At 42.8% G+C, this 20,472-nt stretch overlaps 1 protein-coding gene and 1 long non-coding RNA gene across 4 annotated transcripts in view; one reads left to right on the top strand and one right to left on the bottom strand.

The window, feature by feature from the left end:
* lama1 (laminin, alpha 1) overlaps positions 1–20,472 on the top strand; it is a 386,693-nt gene that overhangs the window by 91,229 nt on the left and 274,992 nt on the right. For all 3 annotated transcript variants that reach the window (XM_068031281.1, XM_068031282.1, XM_068031283.1), the window contains exons 2-3: positions 2,361–2,531; positions 3,894–4,006. In XM_068031281.1, coding sequence (XP_067887382.1) covers positions 2,361–2,531; positions 3,894–4,006 — 284 coding nt within the window. The remainder of the gene's footprint in view (positions 1–2,360; positions 2,532–3,893; positions 4,007–20,472) is intronic.
* Positions 1–20,472, bottom strand: part of LOC137369799 (uncharacterized) — a 34,284-nt gene that overhangs the window by 3,041 nt on the left and 10,771 nt on the right. The window lies entirely within an intron of this gene.

The raw sequence follows: 20,472 nt of genomic DNA on the forward strand, positions 1-20,472 counted from the left end.
AGTCCGTTTGGAGTTCCAAGACATGACACTGATGGGGAGGGGGGAGCAATGAAATCTTCAGGTCAGGAGGGGTGTGGGAGCGGGGAAAACCGTTCCGATTGGTTGTGGGGGTGGTGGGAAGGTGCTGAGGATCAAATGTTCTGAAGGTGGGGGGTTGAAGTTCGTCATTTAAAAAATTGATTTTCCAGGGGATTAATTTTATTGATTGAGAACTCATTGACGGGGGTGGTGGGGGGGGGTTGCGGTGGGAGAGGGGATGCAAAGTTATCAATATAATTTTATTTCAAGTATTCGTGCGGCAGGACCTTTAAACATTTAAATTTACCTGAAGAACTTGAATCCCTTTAAAAATTATGCCGTTGCCAGGGAGAGAGCAGCCGCCCCTCTACGTTATGGGGGGCAGCTGCTCCACCCCCCTCTATTTAAATGAGCCCCCACGCAAAATATCATGGGAGCTCAGCGACAGCACATCCGCGCCTGAAGACTGCTGAGGTCAGAGTGCGCCGCTGTGATTTACAGCGTGCCCATAAATTTCAGCCTTTTGAATTTGCAGTTTTCCAACTACTGAATCATAAAGGGTTTGCAAAGTATTCATTTTTGCAGCACTCCCGTTCCTTGGTATTCCCAATCCTGGGAGGCTTGTTTGATAAGAAATTTTTAAAAAATCAGTAGAAGTGGTGCTCTCCCAACATACATTTGGTGGTGAGTGTATGGTCCAGTGTGGAACTGAGTAATATGGGTTAAGAAATAGCCAGGTTTAATCTCTGGTCAGCATTGAGTTACCTGCTCTCGGCCTGGGCTCAATTAGAACATGTCCCTGGGTTGGGAGGCGAAAAATCCAGTCAAGGTTCCCACACATAGGGCTGGATTTTGCCAGCCTCTCGATGTGGTGGGGAGGTCCGTAAAATGCTTGTGGGAGTGGCCCGCCATGACCCATGATGCTGGGAAGACCCCATCACATATTAACGGCAGTGGCAAGGTCTCGGTGCGGACTCCCCACCGACAAGAGGCAGGTCCTTGATTTCTATATTAAAATTAACAGAATAAATATTGAAATGAACTTACCTGGTCCCGGCGGCCGTCCCACATTGATTTAACGACGCCTGCCGCAACTTGCGCGCCGTTGGAACTCCACACTGAGTTCCAAGGTGAGACACTGGTGGAGAGGACTGAAATTATCAGGGCGGGACGGGGGGTGGGGTAGAGGGAAATACCTTTTCTATCAATTGTGGGGATGTTGGGAAGGGGTTGAGGGTCAAATGTTCGGAAGGTGCGGGGGGGGGTTAAAGTTCATTATTTTACTAATTGCTTTTTCGGTGGGAATTGGTTATTTTATTCATTGATAACTCAGTTGGGGGGGGGGGGAGTTGGAATGGTGATTGGAAGTGTGGCTGGCATTTGTTTGTTACATCTGGGCGCTGGCATCTTTAAAAATGTTAATGAATCTGAAGAGCTTGAAGTCCTTTAAAAACGGCACTGACACCTGCGCAGTGGCGCCTGACACCATTGCCAAGGATGCCAAGGGTGGCCGCCCCCTCTACGTCATTGGGGGCAGTCGTTCCGCCCCCTCCATTTAAATGAGCCCCTACGCATAATATCACGGGTGCTCTGCGGCAGCGCATCCGTGTCAGAAGGCTGCCATCTTCAAAGTGCGCCATCGCGGAGCGCAACGCACTGCTAAAATTCAGCCCCTAATTACTATGCAGTGGTCATATGTTGGTTAGTGCTTGGGTATGATAATAAGACTGCAATGTCTGTGATAAACCTTTTGATCAAGTAGTCTGCTCATGTTCACTGTCTGGGCTGCCATATTAAGAATTTCCCTTAATACAAGTAGAAGACAGATAACACCCATAGAACTGTGTCCATAGAACTACCAACCAGTGGAGCTGTTGCCATGGAAATGTATCCATGGAACTGCATCGATAGAACTGTGCCTGTAGAACTGTGCATGTACCAGCACTTTCAGGAGAGGAGGAGAGAAATTGGACAAATGAATAGTAGGAGTTTCACATTCTTCTCATATCTGTTTGTAGAAGTGACTCCCTCTCTGGTATCCAGAAGGCTATTGACCCCTTTAAAACAGACAATTGCAATCTTTCTCAAAACCGGGTCAGGGAATCTGGTAATGATGACAGTGTGTAACAGTGTCTACAATGTGTAACACCTTCATTAATAAAGATACCTTCTATTTGCTATTTCTAAGAAAATGATAATTCCTATACATAGTGAACAGAGAGATTCTTGCCACCAGATTTCATTTCTGTTATGCTTGTCATTATAAATGGCAGCTGTGGTTTGATATCAATGAGACTTGGATCTGAAAACCCTTTAAAGATTAACTGTTTTCTTTTCACCAGGTCTTTTCCCAGCTATCCTGAATCTTGCCAGTAATGCTGTGATCTCCACCAATGCAACCTGTGGTGAAAATGGCCCTGAGATGTACTGTAAACTGGTAGAGCATGTCCCTGGGCGACCAATACGCAACCCACAGTGTCGGATTTGTGACTCAAACAGTGCAAATCGTAAAGGTAACCTGTGAGGCTTATTTGTGATATTATGTCCATTTGACTAGCTGTCATAATGGCTCCTAGATCTTTCAGTAGGAAGTGATGCATTGCATATCATTATGACACTATTTATTCTTAATTGCAACTGTTTTTGATCTCTCTTAGTGACAAATTTTCTGAGCTGTTTCAAATACTGATTGCATGCTGGGTTGGGGGAAGCGGTTGAGTGTCACAGTTCTGAAAGTTAATTTTGCATGTGTTAGTTGCAGGAGAAGTTATTCTACCCACAGGCAATTATTTTCTTTAACATCCAACAGAAAACCAATAAAATCTAATTAACCAAAAAAGTTCCAGGTGAATTTAGTCAAGTATTATTACAGGCGCTAGTAATTCTTTCCCTCGCCTCCCTCCGCCGCAGAATCAAAATACATTCAAAATGAACACTTTTCATAGTGGCCTGCGCAATGCTTCTGCCCAAAGTTTAAGAAAATTGCACTTTATTCCATGTGCAGTGAAAATTTAGGGTTGATTTTAATCTGAGGTGCTCTGCCCTTGTCAGCAGAACAGACCCTGTGATCTTAGTGTCCTGACCCATTTGCATGTCCCGAGCGCTCTCCTGGGGCAGTCTTTCCCTGACAGGGCTTTGCATCAGAGCAGGACAGGAAATAGGAGCATAGCTGCAGTTTGCACTGTGGGAGCCTGATTTAAATATGTTAATGACGTGGCCTGCCTCTACAGATGGCAGACTCACAAACCAGGTACCCGCAACAATAAAAAATGGTTGCATGTCGGGTTGGGGTCACATTTTGGGTTTTTGAGGGTTTAACACCTCTGCTGCACCCCCTACATCACAATACACACCCAGCATCACTGACCTTCTCCCTACCATGAGGAGGTTAATATAAGGGCCATAATTTCTATGCTTATCTTCATGGGGCTTGGAGGAGCAGGAGTGGTCCTCCTGGGCCCAATAAGAAAATGTCTGGACCTCTGCTGGCCCTGGTTCCTCCGAGCCTCTCCCCCGCTGGGACCTTCCCCTCACAATATGCCTGAATGCCTGTGACGATGTGTGTCTGCCCAAACCTTGCCCGCTGACAAATGGCCAACTGCCTCTTTCCGTCTGCTTCGGGATGTAAATGAGGTCTGCCATTAATAATGGCTGGCTTTCCCATGGAGAATCCTGAGCAGGTGGACACTGCACCCAGGTGTTAAAATCCCCCTCTAATGTGCAACTATCCACCATTTTATCAAGACAGTGACATACTCTGCAATCGGAATGAGCCACACAACTAAAGGATGGAAGAGGGAAAGACAGAGTGAGGGAGGATGTAGACAATTCAAAGGAAAAATAAATACTTCTCTTTCTTTGTGCTGTATCTGCAGAGCAACATCCGATAATGAGTGCCATAGATGGAACCAACAATTGGTGGCAGAGTCCTAGTATCCAGAATGGCAGGAAGTATCACTGGGTGACAATTACCCTGGACCTGAGACAGGTGAGGAAAAATAAATACAAATATTTCTTTACACATTGCTATCTCTCTGACTACATAAATTCTTTAAATGTACCTGCTCAATACTGGCATTTCAGTCAATTCCTACAACATTCAATTACTGGAACAAATGTTAACCACAGTAACAGGACAGAGATAGAACAGGAGTTAGAGTTCTCAATTGGGGCAAGGCCAATTTTACTAAACTGTGGCAAAAACAAGAAATGCTGGAATCACTCAGCAGGTCTGGCAGCATCTGTGGAAAGAGAAGCAGAGTTAACGTTTCGGGTTAGTGACCCTTCTTCGGCAGTTAACTCTGCTTCTCTTTCCACAGATGCTGCCAGACCTGCTGAGTGATTCCAGCATTTCTTGTTTTTGTTTCAGATTTCCGGCATCCGCAGTATTTTGCTTTTACTAAACTGTGGAGTGATTTAGCGAAAGTGGACTGGAAACAGCTACTTGAAGGTAAATCAGTATCAGAACAGTGGGAGGCATTCATAGGGGAGATTCAGGGCATATGTTCCCACAAAGAAAAAGGGTGAGGTGGCCAAATCAAGAGCTCCCTAGATGTCAAGGATCTTACAGGGTAAGATAAGGCAGAAAAGGAGTGCTTATGTCCGACCCCGAGAACTCAATACTACAGAAAGCCGAGAGGAGTAGAGAAAGTGGAGGGGTGAAATCAAAAAGAAATTAGGAAAGCAAAGAGAGGGCATGAAAACAAAATCAAGGTGAACCCAAAGATGTTTTATCAATACATAAAGAGTAAGAGGATAACTAAGGAGAGAATAGGGCCCATAAAAGACCAAAAAGGTAACCTATGTGTAGGAGTGGAAGATATTGGTATGGTTCTTAATGAATACATTTTGCCTGTCTTCACAAAAGAGGGGGTTGATGCAGATATTGTAGTTAAGGAGGAAGCGTGTGACATTTTGGATGTTAAAAGAGAGAGGAAGTATTAATAGGATTAGCATCTTTGAAAGTTGATAAATCACTAGCGCCAGATGAAATGTATCTTAGGCTGTTAAAAGAAGCAAGAGAGGAACTAGCAGAGGGTCTGCCCATTATTTTACAGTCCTCATTGGATACAGGTGTGGTGCTGGAAGATAGACTGAATAATTACAGGCCAGTCAGTCGAATCTCAGTAGTGGGCAAATTATTGGAATCCATTCTGAGAGACAGGATAAACTGTCACTTAGAAAGGCACAGGTTAATCAAGGATAGTCAGCATGGATTTGTTAAGGGAAGATCTTGTTTGACCAACTTGATTGAATTTTTTGAAGAAGTAACAAGGAAGATAGATGAGATAGCGCAGTTGATGTGGTTTACATGGATTTTAGCAAGGCTTTTGACTAGGTCCCACATGACAGACTGGTTAAAAGAAATAAAATCCCATGGAATCCTGGGAAATGCAACAAGGTGGATACAAAATTGAATCAGTGGCAGGAAACAAAGGGTAATTGTTGATGGCTGTTTTAGCAACTGGAAGGCTGTTTCCAGTGGTGTTCTGCAGGACTAAGTACTGGGTCCCCTGCCTTTTGTGGTGTATATTAACGATTTGGACATAAATGTAGGGGTCATGATGAAGAAGTTTGCAGACGACACAAAAATTGGGCGTGTGGTAGATAGTGAGGAAGATATTGATGGTCTGGTCAGATGGGCAGAAAAGTGGCAAATAGAATTCAACTTGGAGAAGTGTGAGATAATGCATTTGGGGAGGTCAAACAAGGCAAAGGAATCGATTAGTGGGAAAATACTGAGAAGTTTAGAGGAAGTGAGGGACCTTGAAATGAATGTCCCCAGATCCCTGAAGGTAGCAGGACAGGTCGATAAGGCGGTTAAGAAGGCATATGGTACCCTTTCCTTTATTAGTTGAGGTATAGAATACAAGAGCAGGGAGGTTTTACCGGAACTGTGTAAATCATTGGTTAGGCCACAACTTGAGTACTGTCTGCAGTTCTGGTCATCTCATTACAGAAAGGATATAATTGCACGAGAGAGGGTACAGAGGAGATTTACGAGGATGTTGCCAGGACTGGAAAAATGCAGCTCTGTGGAAAGACTGGATAGACTGGGGTTGTTCTCCTTGGAACAGAGAAGGCTGAGGGGAGATCTGATTGAAATGTACAAAATTTTGAGGGGCCTGGATAGAGTGGAGGTGAAGGGTCTATTCACCTTAGCAGAGAGGTCACTGTCGAGGGGGCATAGATTTAAAGTGATTGGTAGAAAAATTAGAGGGGAGATGAGGAAAAACATTTTCACCCAGAGGGTGGTGGGGGTCTGGAGCTCACTGCCTGAAAAGATAGTTGAGGCAGAGACCCTCAACTCATTCAAAAGGAGTCTGGATATGCAGCTCAAGTGCTGTAAGCTGCAAGGCTACGGACCAAATGCTGGAAGGTAGGATTAGAATAGGTGGATCGTTTTTCAGCTGGCACAGACACAATGGGCCAAGTGGTCTCTTTCTGTGGCTTAAACTTTCTATTATTCTGAGACATTTAGGTCTCATGTTTGGCACGAAAACCAAACAGTACCTTAGTCTTGTTACAGTGATGCTGCCATCACTTGTGTTCTGATTAGAAAGAAGAAGGAACTTACATTTATATAGTGCTTTTCCTGTCGTCAGGACATCCCAAAGTGCTTATCAGAAAGACAGTGCAGCACTCCCTCAGTACTGCATTGAAATGTCAGCCTAGATTTTGTGCTCAAGTCTCTGGAGTGGAGCTTGAACCTTCTGACTCTGACACTGACCTGAAAATACCACCACTGATATTTTACCTGAATGGCAAGATTGTTCTTTCACAGAACATGTTCAGAGCCTTAGTGATGATGGGTTTGAAATCTTTCTGTTCCAATGTTCTTGTAGCTTCTATATTTTTCATTATTATAACATGTTCTTTCAGCGATGTTTCTGAAATTGCCAACACTTTAGTTTGTGCTCTCGTGTGACACTGGCTGGTTTCTTCTACACTTTGGACAGCGTGAAGGGTCTTATCTATTGTACTTTTAATTGTTTGATTGATGAGCTACAAGTGACCAATACCGTTACCTATTCTCTTTAAGTTTTATCTCATCCACGCGCAATTGCAAGCTGCCTCCACAGATGTTAACAAGCAAATTTAAAGTAATATATAGAGGAGAAACTACCTCTACAATGAGGCACAGCAGCAGAGGCTAAACACAATAGTAAAAAAAATTCAAGTTGACAACAATAAGAGGGCAGTCAGGGAAGAGGCAAAAGCTGCACACACGCTCAAAACAGAGGAGGAACAGAAAACAGTAAATATTTAGAATAATTACTTCCTCCTGATATCTATAAGGGAAGATATGAGCAACAAGCTCTCTCGAAACAGAGATAAGTAAATTAATTGGCCAATATAAATATTACAGAAAAGCTAAAAGGCCACAAAACGAAGAAAAACTCGCAGCAGAAACTCACACCGCCAAATTTCCTGCTGCCTGATACCCGGCAAGAAGAGGAATAGACAACAAAAGAAAAATTAATAATTAAAGCGGGGCTAGAGGTGTTGGCTTGGGAGAGATAGTGTGGAGCCGGCAGCAGCAGTGCACACCAGCCAGGGTTAAAATTGGACTGATAGGTAACATTAGGAAGCATAGGGAGGCCACATCTGCCGGGATGTAGGTCAGAGTCAGGCACAGCAGGTCAGGACCTTGAGAGGGTGGTGCTCAGGGAGGCACATTATGGGTTAGGCCTGGCAGAGCAGTCGAAGAGATGAATACCTATCAGTGTAATAGAAAATGTTATCAAAAATAGAAAGTTAAGAATATATATTTTTTAAATTGCTCTTAATATACTGCAGCATTTCCTGATTAACATGGACCAATCAGCAACCTTACAATATGACATTGTACAATATTATATTACAGATATATAGAACTAACTCCTTTAACAATAGACAGAAAGAGATGGATGATTCCTTTGCAGGCAATTATTTCAGAACACTGAAAGATCTATTGGTTGTTTGAGCTGCGGCAGTGTCTGACAGTGCTGTTACATGAACAGTTTGTGTTTATGTAGAGTAATTTTGGATGTACAGTGTAACAAGAGTCAGGAGACTATCAGTCTCCCACATCACGTAGGCTTTGCACATATTACAATGCCAACTAGATGCAAAGCCACATCCTAAAAGTGCCATGTGAATTTTTCAAGTCGAGCATGGAATCTTTCTAATAATAAGAAAGAGCAGACCCACACATCTGCTGAATTTTATGAGATGGGCTCGGAGGCAGGAGTGCCCATAGAATTGTGATGGGAGATAGTGGTGGGGAGTGGGAGGCAGCGGAAAGCCCATTGCCTCCCTGTTGCAACCACAATTTTGTTGGGGGAGGGTTAGGCCAAAGACGTCTTCCTGCCCAGAGGCCAATTGAGGCCCTTAAGAGGCCTATTAACGGCCTCTTCCTGCTGCCGCTGGAATTTAACCAGCAGCGTGGGGGAGGGGGTTAGGTGGGCAGTGCCTATCAGGTAGCCTATTTTTAATAATTATGGCTAAGTCATAAATATCCCACATATTATAAGAGTCTGGGAAACTCTCTTCAATATGTATCCCTCCACTTAAAGAGACACAGAAAGAGGGTTCTTGTAGTTGTATACAGAATACTACACGAGTTAATTTATTAACTTTTATATATTTATTAAAGAATTTAACATGCAATACACTTTTAAGTGGATAGGTATATCACAATGTTAAATATTACTAAGAGATGTAACACATAATCTTATTTCTAACATAGAATCCAAAAGTTCAAACTTGCTAATGTTACAGCAAAATATCTTCGAACATCCATCAAAATTTATAGTAAACTTTTACCTTAAATTCCCTGAGTAAACCATAGAGTGAGAAGTATTGTTTGAGGAATTCAGCAATTCTAATTTTTGCTTCAGATACTCTCATGTTTATACTGTTTCTAAGGTGTCATCTGATCTTTTATCATATTGGTATTACCTTTCTGTGTGTTTTTCTTGCTTTCAAGATCCATATATGGGAGTATCATTAACTAACATCTCCACTTAATGTTTTTTCTGGAATTCCCCTGCTCTTGAAGTTGTGAGCATTTATCTGGTCAAAATGTTTATAATTGGCTTTACTTGACCTCTGTTTTTGTAAGCACTTTTCTAATTTATTATTTTATGATCAATAATTGTCATTTCCAGTAGCTTGAACTTTCTTTGTGGGTCAATCTGACGACATTTACCAACACCATCAATTAATTAAATTTATTGCTACCTCTTACTGATGTTACACAAGATATTTCAATGTGCGTTTATCCTCCAATTCCCTGGCAACAGAAACACTGAAATGGATTTTCCAACTTGTTTCTGGTTCACATTCTATTGTAACAGGGACCTTGAAAGACTTTGAAATTTTTAACTCTATCTTCTTAAAGGGGAATGTCAGTGAGTCTTGAAAACTGACCATTTATTCAATCTTTAATTCCAAAAGGTATTTTATCTTAGCTATATCTAAATGTTACCTAATTAGTCATAGAGTCGTACAGCATAGAAACAGGCCCTTCGGCCCACTGCGTCCATGCCGAACATAATGCCTATCTATATTAATCCCACCTGCCTGCATTCATTCCATATCCCTCTATGCCTTACCCATTCAAGTACCTGTCCAGATGCCTCTTAAATGTTGCTACTGTTCCCACCTCCACCACCTCCTCAGGTAGCTCATTCCAGATACCCACTATTCTTTGTGTGAAAAATGTATCCCTTTGATCCCCTTTCAACCTCCTCCCTCTCACTTTAAATCTATGCCCTCTAGTTTTAGTCACCCCTACCATGGGAAACAGACTCTGGCTATCTACCCTATCTATGCCTCTCATAATTCTATATACCTCTATCATGTCCCCTCTCAGCCTCCTTCGCTCCAGGGAAAACAGACCCAGCCTATCCAATCTCTCTTTATAACTCAAGCCCTCCACTGCACACAGTACTCCAAATGCGGCCTAACCAACGTTATGTACAACTGTAACATGACGTCCCAACTCTTGTACTCAGTGCCTCGGCCGATGAAGGCAAGCATGCCATATGCCTTCTTCACCACCCTGTCTACCTGTGTTGCCACTTTCAGGGAACTATGTACTTGCACCCCAAGTTCTCTCTGCTCAACAACACTCCCCAGGGCTCTGCCATTCACTGTATATGTCCTGCCCTGGTTTAACTTCCCAAAATGCATCACTTTGCACTTGTCTGCATTAAATTCCATTTGCCAATCCCTTACCCACTTTCCCAGTTGATTTATAATCCTGTTGTAGCCTTAGACAACCTTCTTCACTGTCCACTATACCACCAATTTTGGTGTCATCTGCAAACTTACTAATCATGCCCCCTACATTCACATCCAAGTCATTAATATATATGACAAACAACAGAGGGCCCAGAACCAATCCCTGTGGCACACCACTGGTCACCGACCTCCAATCTGAAAAACAACCCTCCACGATCAACCACTGATGTAAGGCTCACCGGCCTGTAGTTCCCTGGCTTATCCCTGCTGCCCTTCTTAAATAAAGGCACAACATTAGCTATCCTCCAGTCTTCCAGTACCTCACCCGTGGCTAACGATGATACAAAAATCTCTGCCAGGGCCCCAGCAATCTCCTCCCTTGCTTCCCATAGCATCCTAGGATACACCTGGTCAGGCCCTGGGGATTTATCCACCTTAATGTACTTGAAAACCTCCAACACCTCCTCCTTTGTAATGTTGATGTGCTCCAGGATATCGGTGTTCCCTCACTTGAACTCACTAGCTTCCATGACCTTCTCCATGGTAAATGCAGATGAGAAATATTCATTTAAGACCTCACCCATTTCCAGTGGCTTCACACATAGATTGCCACACTGATCCTAAAGGGGACCTACTCTCTCCCTAGCTACCCTTTTACTTTTAATATACTTATAGAATATTTTAGGATTCTCCTTTATTTTATCTGCCAGGGAAATCTCATGGCCCCTTTTCGCCCTCCTAATTTCCTTCTTAAGTGTATTAATCCTATTTAAGCCTAATTCAGCCTATTATACCTATATTCCATCACAGACTTGGATGAAGGGACCGAATGTATGGTTGCTAAATTTGCTGATGACACAAAGTTAGGTAGGAGAGTATGTTGTGAAGAGGAGATAAAGAGTTTGCAAAGGGATATAGATAGGTTAAGTGAGTGGCAAAAATTTGGCAGATGGAGTATAATGTGGGAAAATATGAACTTGTCCACTTTGGTAGGAAGAATAGAAAAGCCGTATATTAAGTGGAGAGAGATTGCAGATCCTTACGATACAGAGGGATCTGGGTGTCCTGGTATACGATTCACAAAAAGTTAGTATGCAGGTACAACAAGTGATGAAGCAGGCAAATGGAATGTTGTCATTTATCGCAAGGGGAATGGAATATAAAAGTATGGAAGTTTTGCTACAATGGTACACGGCATTGGTGAGACCACATCTAGAGTATTGCATACAATTTTGGTCTCCTTGCTCAAGGAAGGATATAACTGCATTAGAAGCAGTTCAGAGAAGGTTCACTCAGCTGATTCCTGAGATGAGGGGGTTATCTTGTGAGGAAAGGTTGGACAGGTTGGGCCTGTATCCATTGGAGTTTAGAAGAATGAGAGGGGATCTTATTGAAACATGTAAGATCCTGAGGAGACTTATCAGGGTGGATACTGAGAGGATGTTTCCCCATATGGGAGAGACTAGAATTAGGGGACACAGTTTAAAAATTAGGGATCACCCATTTAAGACAGTAATGATGAGAAATTTTTTCTCTCAGAGGGTTGTTAGTCTGTGGAATTTTTTTCTTCAGAGAGCAGTGGAGACAGTGTTATTGAATATTTGTAAGGCTGAGAGTGGATAGATTCTTGATTGACAACAGAGTCAAAGGTTTTAGCAGGTGGACAGGAAAGTAAAGTTGAGGCCGCAATCAGATCAGCCGTGATCATATCAAATGGTGGAGCAAGCTCGAGGGGGCAAATGGCCTACTCCTGCTCCTAATTCATATGTTCGTAGGTTCACCAGGAAGGCAAGGGACACTGATCTTGGAGCTGTGTGGATGATCAACTTTCCATGGCTCACCTTTCATTACAATTACCCTCTTTAGAGAAGGTGCAGAAAAGATTTACGAGAATGGTTCCAAGGATCGGGACTTTAGCTACGTGAATAGCTTGGAGAAGCTACGTTTGTTCTCCTTAGAGAAGACAGGGTCGAGAGGAGATTTGATAGAGGTGTGCAAAATCATGAGGGGTCTAGACATGAGGGGTCCTGGAACTCCCTTCTGAACAGCACTGTTGGTGCGCCTACCCCACATGGACTGCAGCGGTTCAAGAAGGCAGCTCACCACCACTTTCTCAAGGGCAATTAGTGATGGGCAATAAATGCTGGCCTGGCCAGTGATACCCACATCCCACGAATGAATTTTTAAAAAAAATTCCCATTAGTGGAAGGGTGGAGAACTGGAGGACACAGATTTAAAGTGATTGGCAAGAGAAACAAAGGCAACATGAGGAAAAACTGTCTTACACATCGAGTGGTTAGGATCTGGAATGCACTGCCTGAAAGTGTGATGGAGGCAGATTCAGTTGTTCTCAAAAGCAAAATAGATACGCACCTGAAGAGAAAAAAATGCAGAGCTATGGGGGTAAGGGTGGGGGAGTGGGACTCGCTAAATTGCATTTGCAAAGAGCCGGCATGAACTTACCAGGCTGAATGGCATCCTTCTGTGCTGTAACCATTCAATCATTCTATTCTATATGATCAGAGCAGCATAAACATTGTGTAGCAGGAGCCCATTCGGCCCATCAAGCATTTTTTGCTACTAGCTCTTCTAGATACCAGAGCTATCCCCTTATCAAAGAAGGTTTCCTGCCCTGGGTCCACCTTTTAAAAATGTCCCTCTTTTTAAACACTTGACCAATTCCCTTTAAAATGATACAGTTACTGTCTGCAGTAATTCACCCATGTTTTTATGACCCTTTGTGTGAGAAAAACTTCTGTCATTCTTCCATTGATAATTCTAGGTCCAAGTCCCTCTTTGGTGCCTCCCTGTTCTAAATTTGCCAACCGATAGAAGGATTTTTATCTTATTTAAGGAAGGATGTAAATGTGTTGGAGGAGGCTCAGAGGAGGTTTACTAAATTGATACCTGGTATGAGCGGGTTGTCTTATGAGGAAAGGTTGGACAGACTGGGCTTGTTTACACTGGAGTTTAGAAGAGTGAGGGGAGACTTGACTGAAGTTTATAAGATCCTGAATGATCTTGACAAGGTGGATGTGGAGAGGATTTTTCCTCTTGCGGGTGAGTCCCAGAACTAGGGGGCACTGTTTTAAAATTAGGGGTTGCCCTTTTAGGACAGAGATGAGGAGAAATTGTTTCTCTCAGAGGGCTGTGTGACTTTGGAACTCTCTGCCTCAGAAGCTGGTGGAGCGGGGCCATTGAATATTTTTAAGGTGGAAGTAGATCGATTCTTGTTAGGCAAAGGAATCAAGGGTTATCGAGGGTAGATGGGAATGTGGAATTTGAGACACAAACAGATCAGCCATGATCTTATTGAATGGCTGAGCAGGCTCGAGGGGCCGAATGGCCTATTTCTGCTCCTAATTCGTATGTTCTTGTCTTTAACCTCTGTTAGATCCTTGTTGATCTTCTATGCTCCAGTTTTGAAAAAGAAAAATCCAATCTTTTGAGGCTTTCTTCACAACAATAATTTCTCATTCCTGTATAATTCAGTCAGTCTTTGCTGTGCCCTTTTCTGGCAGTTTCATTCAATGGATATGTCCAAGTGACTGCACCAAATACAGTAATTCAGACATTCTCAGTAATATTATAAAAATGCTTTCAATTGGAAACATTTGAAGATAATACAGTATGTGATATGTAAAGCTGGAGTGCACAATCCTGATGGAACTATATGGTGTGCTTTATCTGGCCACATATGCAGAAAGTTCAGATGGTCTTTCAGACTGTACTTGAAAAGACTTTGGATGGCTATGCAAATATCAGGACTGATGAGAGTGCCTGAAGGCCTGGTTAATAATGGGCTATGTGGTCCAATTACATGTGGGCTTTGATGTGTGCCCATGATAGTCATTTAGTTATTAAAATGGAACAGCCATTGGATTGTGACGCCTACCAGTAAGCTGATCAAAGTAGCATTCACTGTCAAATAGTGAGAAATATCTTAACTGAATATCTGACCTTTATACTTCGATGGCTGGTGTATTCATTCTCAATTTGATTTTTCAGAAAGAAGGAGGTAGCCATGTGTTGCAAGCTGAACATTTCTCAAGATGTGCTGAATATATATTAATAGATATTATTGCTAATACCAATTTCTATAAGCTGGTACATCTGGGAATGATGCATGTTGAAAGGGGCATTGTTGCCGATTTATTTTCTCTAGTCATTGTAGCTCCCCCCATGACCCAAGCAAGGCCTGTACAGGCCAGTGAGTTCAAAGACATCTCACTGATTTGTATTGGTGGGTTAAGCTAGGAGTAGATGCTATTTGGTCATTGGCAGCATTAAATCCAGGGCCAAATCACACACACACACACACACACACACACGCAATTTCGTTGAATAGCGATGAGAAGCAGGACCCCTGTTTGACTTATTCCCCCAGCCAAGGGGCACTGAAGCTGCTTGGTGCAAATTAACTCCTACTCCAGCAGATATTAGCTAACTTCGTCTGATCCAGGACCTTCTGGTCTTTGTGGTTAAGTGCTACATTGAGTGATGCTTTTAAACAACTTGGAGGACCAACAATGAATGTTTAATCCCTCTTGCTCTTCTTGCAATCAGGATCTTTATCATAATTCACTGCACAGGTTCTCTTGATAGATGCCCATGTAATTGAAGTAAAAAGATACCGGGGCAGATTTTGACTTTGGGCGGCCGGCTGGTGGAACGTGGCAATCAGACAGCCATTTGGCCAGTGAAGAGGCCCTAGCCATTTTGAGGCTGGGTCTTCATCACAATAGCTTGGTGAATGGGAATCCTGCCGCAACTCCGCTAGTTGGTCAGTGGAATAATCCGAATCATGAAGAGACATGAGCTTGGAGCAGCAGTTTTAGATTTAGTTTTAGAGATACAGCACTGAAACAGGCCCTTCGGCCCACCGAGTCTGTGCCGACCATCAACCACCCATTTATACTAATCCTACGCTAATCCCATATTCCTACCACATCCCCACCTGTCCCTATATATTTCCCTACCACCTACCTATACTAGGGGCAATTTATAATGGCCAATTAACCTATCAACCTGCAAGTCTTTGGCATGTGGGAGGAAACCGGAGCACCCGGAGGAAACCCACGCAGACACAGGGAGAACTTGCAAACTCCACACAGGCAGTACCCAGAATCGAACCCGGGTCCCTGGAGCTGTGAGGCTGCGATGCTAACCACTGCGCCACTGTGGCAGTGAGCCACAGTACTCTGCTGGAATCTTGGAGGATCACTCCTGCTTCTCCTGGACCCACAAAAGGCAAAGAAGACATAATTTGGAAGCATTTTTTCAAATTACCGCCTGGGCCAAATAAGTGGTCCATTTGCCCAAAATTCTGAGTTATGCTGATTTCCAAGATGGTAGCAGCTGACTGCCACCACGAACACACTGCTGAGTGATCCTGATGCCATTTTTGGTCCAATACAGCCCTGTTTATTCTGCGCCGCCCAGTTCAAAATCAGGACTAGACGGTTAGTTGGATCAGTAGACTTCGTACCTCATTAACAATGAAGTTCCGTCTGGTGGCATTTTTAAAGGGCCCTTCCCTTGGGTGGCTGAAGTACCTGCCTGTTTCAAGCAGCAAGCCTCTTGATTGTGCTGCATTTAGGCCTGCGATTGTAATTTTACGGGACATGTGGGTGGAGCCTGCAGCACACACACAAACGGACTCTCCATGTATCCAAGGACTGCTATTGGCTCCTGCAAAAAAGGCTTCCACCACCTTTTGAGGAAGAGAATTCCAAAGAATTTTTCTAAATGCCCTGCTATAACATCTTTAATAATAGCTTCTAACATTTTCCCAAAGACAGATGTTAAGCTAACTGGCCTGTAGTTTCCTGCTTTCTGTCTCCCTCCCTTTTTGAATAAAGGAGTTACATTCGCTATTTTCCAATCTAACGGAATCTTCCCCGAATCTAGGGAATTTTGGAAAATTAAAACTAATGCATCAACTATCTAACTAGCCACTTCTTTTAATACATCAAGACCCGGGGACTTGTCAGTCCGCAGCTCCAACAATTTGTTCAGTACCACTTCCCTGGTGATTGCAATTTTCTTGAGTTCCTCCTTCCCTTCCGTTTCCTGACTTACAACTAACACTGGGATGTTACTTAGATCTTCAATAGTGAAGACCGATGCAAAATATCTGTTCAATTCATCTGCCATCTCCTTATTATCTATTATTAATTCCTCAGACTCACTTTCCTTAGGACCAACGCTCACTTTGTTAACTCTTTTTTAAATATCTATAGCAAGTCTTACTATCTGTCTTTATATTTCTAGCTATCTTTCTCTCGTACTCTAAGTTTACCTTCCTTATCAATCTTTTAGTTATTCTTTGCTTTTTTTTATAGTCTGTCCAATCTTCTGACCGGCCTCCCATCTTTGCACAATTATAGGCTTTTTCTTTAAGTTTGATACTATCTTTAACTGTTTTAGTTAACCACGGATGGCGGGTCCCACCCTTGGAATTTTTCTTTCTCGTTAAAATGTATCTATTCTGTGTATTCTGAAATATCCCCTTAAATGTCTGCCACTGCATCTCTATTGACCTATCCCTTAACCTAATTTGCCAGTTCACTTTAGCTAGCTCTGCTTCCATGCCCTCATAATGGCCTTTATTTAAGTTTTAAATACTAGACTTGGACCCACTCTTCTCTCCCTCAAACTGAATGTAAAATTCAATTATATTATGATCGCTGCTACCTAGGGGCACAATAGAGAGGTTATTAATTAATCCTATCTCATTGCACAATACCAGGTCTAGTATAGCCTACTCTCTGGCTCCAGAACGTATTTTTCCAAGAAATTATCCCGAAAACATTCTATGTACTCCTCATTGAGGCTACCACTGCCCATCTGATTTTTCCAGTCTATATGTGGGTTAAAATCCCTCATAATTATCACTGTACCTTTCTGACAACTGCCATTATTTCTTATTTATTCCCCGTCCTACAGTGTGGTTAATGTTAGGTGGCCTGTACACAACTCCCACAAGTGACTTCTTGCCTTTATGGTTTCTCATCTCTACCCAAACTGCTTCTACATCCTGGTCTCCTGAACTTAGGTCATGCCTCTCTATTGTGCTAATACCATCATTAATTAACAGAACTCCCCTCCACCTTTTCCTAGCTTCCTGTCCTTCCCACATGCCATGTACCCTTCAATATTCAGGTCCCAATCTATGTCGTCCTGCAGTCATGTCTCTGTAATGGCTATCAAATCATACTTATTTATTTCTATTTGCGTTCTCAGTTCATCTGTTTTGTTTCGAAAGCTACGTGCATTCAGATGCAGAGCCTTTAGTTTTGTCCTTTTATTCACCTCCAGCCTTATCTGTTGATTTACTCTTAGATTTGTACGCTCTGTCCCATCCTGTCACAGTCTGTTTATCATTTCCCATATTAATATCTTTCTCTCTTGCCTTGTCTCTACTCCTTGATTTACCATATCTTCCCAAATTTGATCCCTTGCCCCCACTATTCAATTTAAAACCCTCTCTACTTCCCTAGTTATGCGGCTCACTAGAACAACGGCCCCGGCACAGTTCAGGTGTAGACCATCCCAATGGTACAGGCACCACTTTCCCCATGAACCGAAACCCACTTCTACCACACCAGTCTTTGAGCCACGCATAATTTCTCTAACCTTATTTGCCCTATGTCAATTTGTACGTGGCTCAGGTAATAATCCAGAAATTATTACCTTTGAGGTTCTACTTAAATTTGGCACCTAGTTCCTCATACTGACTATGCAGAACCTCTTTCCTTGTCCTGCTTATGTCGTTGGTACCTACATGGACCATGATGACTGGATCCTCCCCCTCCAACTGTGAGTTCCTCTCCAGCCCTGAGAAGTTGTCCCGAACCCTGGCACCAGGCAGGCAACACAGCTGTGTGGACTCTTGCTCTTTGCTGCAGAGAACAGAGTCAAAACCCCTAACTATACTGTCCCCTACTACCACTACATTCTTTTTTTCTCCCTGCACTTGAATGGCTTCCTGTACCATGGTGCCATGGTCAGGTTGCTCATCCACGCTGCAGCCCCCACTCTCATCCAAAAAAGCTGAAAGAACCTCAGACCTGTTGGACAATCGCAAAGGCTGAGGCTCCTGCACTCCTGCCCTCTGGGTCCCCTTAGCTGCCTCAGCTGCAGCTACATTCTCCTGTCCCTGACCACTGACCAAATCAGAAGACCCTATCCTAAGGGGTGTGACCACCTCCTGGTACAAAATGTCCAGGTAACTTTCTGATGTGTCGCAGTGTCTGCAACTCGGACTCCAGTTCAATGACCCTGAGCCGAAGCTCTTCGAGCCGCAAACACTTACTGCAGACGTGTTTGCCCTGGATCACACTGGCATCCGGGAGCTCCCACATGCTGCAGCTGTGACACATTACCTGTCCTGCTATCCTTAATGTGTTTTAATTAACTACTTAATTACTTTATTCAATTATTTATCTTATTTTCCTTTTTTTATATATTTTATTAAGCTTACCACGAGTTCTTTTACTATTTTAAATGTTAGGATTAGAATGGACCTTAATCACTTACCAGATACTCACCAAACTGATAGCTTCTTCCCAAACCAATCACCTACCCGCTTGCCTGTGATGTTTGATGATATGTTTGATTTAAATTAAATTATATTAAAAGCTTACCTGTATAGTCACCCCGACGGCTCTCTGTTTCCCTGCTCAGGACAGGACAGGTGACCAAAAGCATGGTCAAAGAGATAGTTTTTAAAGAGTGTCCTAAAGGAGGAGGGAGAGGTAGAGTGTGGAGAGGTATAGGGATGAAATTCTCGAGCCCAGGGCCCAGGTAACTGAAGACACGGCCACCAGTGGTGGAATGATGAAAATTGGAGATATGCAAGATGCCAGGATTTAATTACTGAAGATCTTGAAACACTGCATATGTACATGAGCTATATTGAAAACAAACTGAAAACAAACCTCATAATAAAACAATCTTTGAATCTCCTTTTTCAGTATTTACTCTTTCACTTAATCATTTATACCGTGCCATCTTTGCAATATGTTTTGAATCTGCTGTGATGCCTTTAACCCCGGATGGTGTGAAGTTATTCCCAGTTGATATGTATTGTATGATAAAAACTTGCATTTGTTAAAGCAACCTGAGGCTACCCTTAGGAAAAAAGCATAACTAAGTGGTCTTTATCAAATTCAGTCTGTCAGATATCTTGAGATGCACAATGCCTTGTGTCCTTGGTGAAACAAGGTGCTGTTCCAGATTTTAATGGAATTATAGTGCAGGGCTCTATAATCGGTTGGTACTGACCAGATATTTATACAAGACTGTTTACACTTTTTAAAACATGTTTGGCAGTAAGTGGGTGAACAGGAAAGAATGTTAGAAAGGGGGCTTTGATTCTCATTCTCCCACAGTAATTAACCAAATGGGTTCTGGAAAGCTATTTGCACATCTCATGACTTCTTTCCTGTCGCAACTTACTGTTTCCTTTTGACCCCCAACGGTTTTTTCACAGGTTCCTGGTGGCTGCCTCTGTTCCTTTGTTTTCACTTGGCCTGTATTCTAATTGCTTTAGCCAGCCCTGAATGGCTTTACGCATTGCTGCTTTTTGTCAAGTACGTGAAAGAAGCTGTTTAGATGTGAAATCTAATTGCAAATTAATTTTCTGTGAACCAGGTTTTAGGTTAACAGAGGTTGCCAGGGGTTAAGAAACAGTTAAACGACACATTTGCCGTGCTGGCATTGAGTGTGCACGGCATGTTAATGTTGGACTAGAAGCTGAATACGTGACAATCTAAACTCAGTTGCCATTGGCGTTAAAGTGACCACAGGTTCAAAACCAAAACTAACTTGACTTGTTTTCTCTGCATGACAGAGATTTATTTATCAGGAAGAAAGGGTTGCACTCAGCATTTTATGGGGCAAAGTCTGACCCTGTAAGGCGATTGCGAGAGACTTGACGTATTCTTATACGTTGCTGTTGCATGTGGCATTGCATGCAAATCTTTGCAGCTGCCGTGTCTCAATTGGTAGCCCTCTTACCTCTGAGTTAGAAGATTGGGTTTTAACTCCCACTCTGGAGACTTTTAGTGCATAAGTGAAGCTGATACTCCAGTGCAGTACTGAAGGAGTGTTACATTGTTGGAGGTGCCATCTTTCAGATGAAACATTAAACCCAGGCCTGTCCTCCCCTCTCAGGTAGAAATGAAAGATTCCATGGCACTATTTTGAAGAAGGGGAGGG

The sequence above is a fragment of the Heterodontus francisci genome, chromosome 5 (assembly GCF_036365525.1).
Source record: "Heterodontus francisci isolate sHetFra1 chromosome 5, sHetFra1.hap1, whole genome shotgun sequence".
Taxonomy (NCBI): domain Eukaryota; kingdom Metazoa; phylum Chordata; class Chondrichthyes; order Heterodontiformes; family Heterodontidae; genus Heterodontus; species Heterodontus francisci.